Here is a 7,199-nt window from a genome sequence, read left to right on the forward strand (position 1 = left end):
ATGCACTGCCTGAAAAGTGGTTGGAAGCAGTTATAATCTGGAAAGTGAATTAGATAAACATTTGGGCTGTGGGCTAAAGACAAGTTAGGTTAACATCATGTTTCATTGTTTTATTTGTAATGAGAATCTATGCACATCCCCTGACATCTGATTGGGTAAATGCATCCAGTTCTGCTGAGCTATGCTGATTTGAAAGGTCCCAGTTTGACAATTAATCTTGACTACTTGCCGTTCTATCTGCTCCCCTTCCCAGCTCTATCATTCTGTAATCAGTTACAGAACCTTAATTTGTCACATCTCTACACAATGACATTCATGTTTAAACTCTGCAATCTTGCAACATCTTCACCACTTTCAAATGATGTATAGATTCATTATTCATAAAATCCTTTCACCAGACTCTTAAGTGCTCAATATAATCAGCACAAGTCTTAAGTTATAGAGTCAGAGAGACGTACAGCATGGAAATGGACCCTTCGGCCCAACTCGTCCATGCCGACCAGATGGAAAGGTTGGGATGATTTCAAGATGTATGAATTGTTGGGCAAGGGAGGAGTAAAACAGATTGAGAATCCTTTCATTTATTGTAGGTTGGTAATGGTTGGATGGGCTGCAAAATACGACAGGTCACTGAGATCACTCTCTTCTTGAGTACAGTCACTTCCAGAAGGTGTTGGAGGGCAAGTTGTGCCTGTTGAATTGTGGCTTAAAATCGGGAAGGAAAAGTATCCTCAGTGTTGGAGTTAGAGATAAAAATGTGAGTATTTCCATAACATTTGGGTTTATTCAAAAGAAAGTATCATTTTCAACAATCACTCTGTGCAACAATAAATGACAAAAAAAACTTAAAGTCCAAAGACTTGAGTTCTGTACAGCTCTGAATACTTCAGTAACTATGGCCCTTTCCAAATTGGCCAAAGGGAAGGGGAAAGTAAAGTAAAAACGGTGAGATTCATTTAAAAGGTGTTTTGCTCTAATGGTTTATTTTTAACCCTATTCCTATTAATTGAGACATACTGACCCAGAATGTGTCAGGTCCAAGCTGAGTTAGCACAAGTTTTGCAATCAGTCTTTGTACATTTTAAGGAAAAACCTCCTGGAACATGTGCAATGGCATATCATGTCTGAGATATTATAAGTTAACTGTGGCTCAGTGGTTAGCACTTGCCCCATCTCAAACAGAGTTATGTTCATGTCCCACTCCAGAAACTTAAGGGCTGAGACTTGAGTAATGTGCTGAGGTAGTGCTGCAATGTCAGAGATGCAGTTATTAAACTAAATGCCTATCTTTCAGATAAGCAAGATCAGCTGGCAATCTTGAAGAAGGGCAGAGCTGTTTTCCATGGTTCTTTGACCAAATATATCCATTAATCAATATTTTAGGAAGGGGAATATGTGGTCACTATCACAATTGCATGGGGGTTTGTGTATAAATTGTTGCTGATTTCCTAAATACAACAAAAAGTATCTCGTTAGCTGCAAAACACTTGATTTTGTGAAAACTGCTATATGAATGCAAGACTTTTAAGTTGATTTGAACAGCTTTCCACCATTCAGTAGTGAGGTTTGTACTTTGTATAGATAGTTGAACACAATAGTGGAGAATGGTAGTCATGGAACCAACAATGATTCAGCATTCTTGGATGAAGCAGGAATGAAAAGTGTCCTCTGATTTATATGCTAATATTTAGGATAAAATGAGCGGTTTTCAGGTGGTGATACACATTGCCTCTTTCTTCATTCCTGTATTCAGCTTCCAGGCTTCTTTATACATATAGACCCCTACTCCACTGATACTGATGAGAAGGCTGGTGAGAAGAGGGAGTGAGAAAGTCCATTCATGTGGGGAAATGTTTCTCAGCATCAGTATGTCTGTCTTTGCAACTTCAAATATGTTCATGGTCAGGGCTGAGCTCATCAAGGTGCACAGGAAGACAAGAAAATTCAGCAAACACCCAAGCAGCAGCACCAAGGAGAAGAAGCCCAAAAAGATCAGACTGGACCAGCTGCCCGATGAGAAGATCTGAGGAGTATCAGGATGGAGAAGGCAGTATAGCAGCAGCAGCGGACAGGTATTAATGCTACACGTGTAATAGACATCCACCACCGACGACTTGCGGTCTTCATACATCTCCTGGATCAAAATGAGGTACGTGCTCTTGAACATGAGATTTAATACTCCATAGGCATATACCAGAGCTTCATCAGTGAAGTTCTGAATCCCTAAGCAGGAACAAATTAGATCAATTCATGTTTAGAAAGCTGAATAAAACACTGGAAATGGTTTCTTTTACACTTGCACTTTCTTAAAACAGATCTGCAATGATTAACTTTGAAGTACAGTGGTGTAAAAGGCTAGCTAGAATAGCATATTCTTCTTCAAATCTTACCTGCAAGAGCAGAGCACAAAGTCACCAGCAGTACCAAGAAAGCACTGTTGGAGGATGTTCTTTTCTTCAACTTGAATATTTCTGTCAATGCCAAGGTGGCCAGGGGTGTAAACTGTCTGATAAAATTAAACCCTACGGAGTTGGAGCTGGTCACAGCCCACAGGGTTAGCACTGAATGAAAACTAAAACAAATAGAAGGAAGCAGGAAAATCTCTCCACTCTCCAGTGAGTACGGCTGGATCTTCAACAGTCTGGCTTGGCTCAGCAATTGCAGCACCACAACGGTCAATAATGCCTAACAAAAGATAACACAATGGAACAGTACTATGCAGAGGAACTTGGATTTACATGCACTTTGCATGTCTCCCAGAAAGTCTCAAAGAATTTTACATGCAATAGATTCCTTAAAAATGTAATGACCATGAAGCACATTAAGTGGCTGTTTAATGCAGAGTGAGATCCCACAAATTACAATTACATTAATTGACAGCTGATTTGCTATTCTTAGTGTTGGTTGAGGAAGTTAAAGGGGACTTAGAATAATACGGCACAGTACAGGCCCTTCAACCCTCAATGTTGTGCCAACCTTTTATCCTACTCTAAGATCAAACTAATCTACCTGCCCTTCATTTTACTACCATCCATGTGTCTATCGAAGATTCGCTTCAATAGGTCATTAAGGGACTGGATGTTTTCTATTAAATTTGTTTAGAGATAGAGTTAAAAATCACACAACACCAGGTTATAGTCCAACAGGTTTATTTGGAAGCACGAGCTTTGAGAGCGCTGTTCCTTCTACCACCTGATGAAGGAGCAGTGCTCCGAAAGCTAGAGCTTACAAATAAAATTCTGTGGCTGAATACTTCAACTCCCCCTCCCACTCCACCACGGACATGCAGGTCCTGGATCTCCTCCATCGCCAAATCCTAACCACCCAATGTTTGGAGGAAGAACGCCTCCTCTTCCACCTTGGAACCCTGCAACCACACGAGTTTAATGTGGATTTCACCAGCTTCCCCATTTCCCCTCCTCCCAACTTATCCCAGTCCCAAACCTCCAACTCTGCACTGTCCGCTTGACCTGTCCATCATCTTTCCCATCTATCCGATCCACCCTCCTCTCCGACCTATTATCTTCCTACCCACCTTCATCTACCTATTGCATTCCCAGCTACCATCCCCCGAGTCCCACGCCCCTCCCATTTATCTCTCAGCCCCTGCCCTGCTCATAAACCTCACTCCTGATGAAGGGCATATGCCTGAAATGTCAATTCTCCTGCTCCTCGGATGCTGCCTAACCTGCTGTGCTTTACCAGCACCACACTCTTGACTCTGTCGGACTATAACCTTGTGTGATTTTTAATTTTGTCCACTACAGTCCAACACTGGCTCCTCCACATCCTGTTTAGAGATGTTATTGCATAACTCTAGAGCAGACAGAATGTGAATACAGACCTCCTGGCTCAGAGGTAGGGACATTACCACTGCAGCACAGGATCAGGGGTGGTTCTGCTATAAATTGTTGTGTTCTGAATTGGCTATTTAGCCCAATGCAGAATCCATAGACTCTGCCACACACAGAGCAGCTGGTGCTTGCTGGGTTGAGTGAATGCATTGTTGGACATTTGTGTGCACCCTGCGTTGTCCCAGCTTCACCCCTGCACATTCTCATTTTGTTTGCTGCCCTCCCAAATGAATTGGAGGTGCTGGTGTTGGACTGGGATGTACAAAGTTAAAAATCACACAACACCAGGTTATAGTCCAACAGGTTTAATTGGAAGCACACTAGCTTTCGGAGTATCGCTCCTTCATCAGGTGAAGAACTGCAGTGCCTGTGCATAATATGGACAACAGCTGTCCCTGTATATCATATAGAGAACAGCTGTCCCTATGCATAATACAGAGAGCAGCAGTCGCTCCGTATAATATGTATCACAACAGTCACTGTGTCTATTCTCAGGAACAGCAGTGTATAGTATATAGAACAGCAGTCTCTGTGTACAATACACAGAATAGTTGTCCCTGTGTTTAATACAGAGAAAACTATCACCTGATGAAGGAGCGACACTCCGAAAGCTAGTGTGCTTCCAGTTAAACCTGTTGGACTATAACCTAGTTTTGTGTGATTTTTAACTCCCAAATGAACTTTGTGTATTTTCGTTGGTCATGAGCCTGTGTCCCACATACATTGGCGAGGGTCTGTTTGATCTCTTCAGTGCTGTCTTCAGGACATCCCTAAAGTGTTGCTCCTATCCTCCTGGGAGTCTCCTGCCACAAACGAGCCTCTGGATAGAGCAACTCATTCTCAGCACCATACCACAATACTTGAAGAACTGACACACAAACATGAGAAGGCCGAGTGAGAGCGAGAGGCCCTGTCCCTAGCTTCTCTGTTCATGGCACAGAGTAACCTCACGCGCCATCCCAGAGTACTTTCACCACATGGTCTCCAGCAGGTTCACGTGGATTGCTCGATGCCCATCTTCCCAAAGGCATTATGGGAATGGAGCAATAAACTTGCCAGTAATGCCAACGTCATATCAATGGATAAAAGGAAAGCTGAAAGCCAAAACAAAACAAAACAAAAACAACACAAAACTGCTAACCAATTTCAGGGCATAAGCAGGGACATTCTTCTTTGACTCCAAAAGGTGACGATGATCCAAAACAGCCGTAAAACATCTACAAATGATCGTAAAAAGACAGATTGACTTACGTATCCGCATTAACCCAATAGAAGTTGTTTAAGTCAATAGAAGCCTCAATATACAGACGCGAGGAGTAAAAATGGGGGACTATGGAGGAAAAAGCGAGGCAGTAGAATTAATCCAGAGGCCCTATCGAAAAGTCGGCACAGGTATAGTGGGCAGAATAGCTCCTCCTGTGCTTTATAGTTTGATGATTCTCTATTACATGGGGTGGAGGGTGGAATTCAGTCCCAATTTTTTTTATTAGTAATGACAGCAGAGATAAAATGACAGGTCCAAGAGCGAAGTACAGCTGACTCTCCTAACCTGACAGACAGCGATGAAAGCAGGGAAGCCGAAGCGGTACTGGTTGATGAAGACCCCATTGAAGAACTCGGAGAAGCCGGAGCAGAGTGTGTAGACAGCCCAGAAGCCCAACAACCAGCTGCCGCACTGGAGCCAGCGACCAGCAGAGTTCTGCACAGGGACTGCCGCTACCATCCTGGGGAGACCAACTGGCATGCAATTAAAAATTAACTTCAGACTCATTTATAATGCAGCAGCAGGCGAGAGGCAGTCTGCACTATCTGCATAGACCTTTAATCCCACTGCAGTCAATGATCTACAGGGTACTGATCAACATTTAATAAGAAGAAAAGACCTGGAAATCAGAAAAGGAAAAATAATGCTCAAAGCACATGGTTCATCCAAAATCAGTTAACATTGTGAGTGTGGCCTGACACGAAGCTATAAACACCTGAAAGAAAGGGCAAGAATTGAATTTCATATTACACCTTTAATCACTTCAGCAGGTCCCAATTTGTCTATCTTTTCAGCATATTTTACATGACAACGGTAACCATGCTTCATTTGGCTGTGAAGCACTTTGCGTGACATAAATGCAGGCTCGAGCTCCGTTTCAGATGCTGGCGAGTCTCTTTTGTAATTGCAGAACTTTCTTAATTTCCTTCTGGAAAAGTGGCATTGACAAGGCCGTGGTGAGGGTGGGTTCCGATTATAATTTCAGCATCACTCAATATTGCTTCCTTGAGCTGGAGAGTTTAATGTTAAAACGCAATACTCTCACCATAAGCCAGCAGAGGGGGACGTGGGGGGAGGTACAGGAAGGATGGTGTGGGGATTGGTGGGCGCCATTTAGAATTGAGGTGAAGAGAATGTCTTCACTCTATTGTGAGTTTTTGAAATTATCCATATCAGCAAGGTGTGGCTTACTGAAACAGGAACAGTACTAGCTGGAGAAACTCAGCAGGTCTGGCACCATCTGTGGAGAGAGAGAAATGCAGCGAACATTTCAAGTGCAGTTAACTCCCATCTGTTCTGAGGAAGAGTCACTAGACTCAAAACATCAACTCTGTTCGTCTCTGTACAGATGCTGCAGACATGCCAGGTTTAGCGAGTTTTGAGAAGATTTGTAGCACAAGTTGAGGTTCTGGATGTAAGTTTGCTCGCTGAGCTGGGAGATTTGTTCTCAGACGTTTTGTCACCATACTAGGTAACATCATCAGTGGGCCTCCGGTAAAGCACTGGTGGTATGTCCCACTTCTTATTTATGGGTTTAGGTTTTCTTGGGTTGGTGATGCCATTTCCTGTGGTGATGTCGTTTCCTGTTCTTTTCTCAGTGGGTGGTAAATGGGATACAAGTCAATGTGTTTGTTGATAGAGTTCTAGTTGAAATGCCATGCTTCTAGGAATTCTCGTGCGTGTCTCCAGCAGGTCTGCAATTCAGGCAGCAATTCAGGCAGCGTCCAACGAGCAGCGAAATCGACGTTTCAGGCAAAAGCCCTTCATCAGGAATAAAGGCAGAGAGCCTGAAGCGTGGAGAGATAAGCTAGAGGAGGGAACAGGTTTCAAGTCAATCCAGTATGTTAGAAACAAAATTCAATAAAATTATACGAGACCACCAAAGCTGGAAACAAGACAATTTATTCTACGATCTTGCAAGAAAGGACCCCAATTGCAGAAAGCAATTGAAGTGATGATTATTCAAACTACTACACAGTTATACTTTTGAGCTGCGCGAGGTCACCTCTCCCGACTCCTGCATTACTCAATCTCCCTTAGTATTTTGCCTCTGCCCATCTATGCTCCACACCCATTGCCCC

The 7,199-nt window shown here is 43.1% G+C and overlaps 1 protein-coding gene across 2 annotated transcripts; it reads right to left on the minus strand.

The window, feature by feature from the left end:
• Nucleotides 1–764: 764 nt before the first annotated feature.
• si:ch211-248a14.8 (UDP-galactose/UDP-glucose transporter 7) lies at nucleotides 765–6,447 on the minus strand. Of its 2 annotated transcripts, XM_043679105.1 has the most exons (4): nucleotides 5,404–6,447; nucleotides 4,996–5,071; nucleotides 2,391–2,685; nucleotides 765–2,223 (listed from the first exon to the last, which is right to left on the minus strand). In XM_043679105.1, exons 1-4 carry the CDS (start codon nucleotides 5,460–5,462, stop codon nucleotides 1,709–1,711), a joined length of 945 nt encoding a protein of 314 aa, XP_043535040.1. In that variant the 5' UTR covers nucleotides 5,463–6,447; the 3' UTR covers nucleotides 765–1,708. The 2 variants fall into 2 exon arrangements, with proteins under 2 accessions (XP_043535040.1, XP_043535039.1); XM_043679104.1 differs by lacking the exon at nucleotides 4,996–5,071.
• Nucleotides 6,448–7,199: the final 752 nt, after the last annotated feature.

Source organism: Chiloscyllium plagiosum, chromosome 38 (assembly GCF_004010195.1).
Source record: "Chiloscyllium plagiosum isolate BGI_BamShark_2017 chromosome 38, ASM401019v2, whole genome shotgun sequence".
NCBI classification, from domain to species: Eukaryota; Metazoa; Chordata; class Chondrichthyes; order Orectolobiformes; family Hemiscylliidae; genus Chiloscyllium; species Chiloscyllium plagiosum.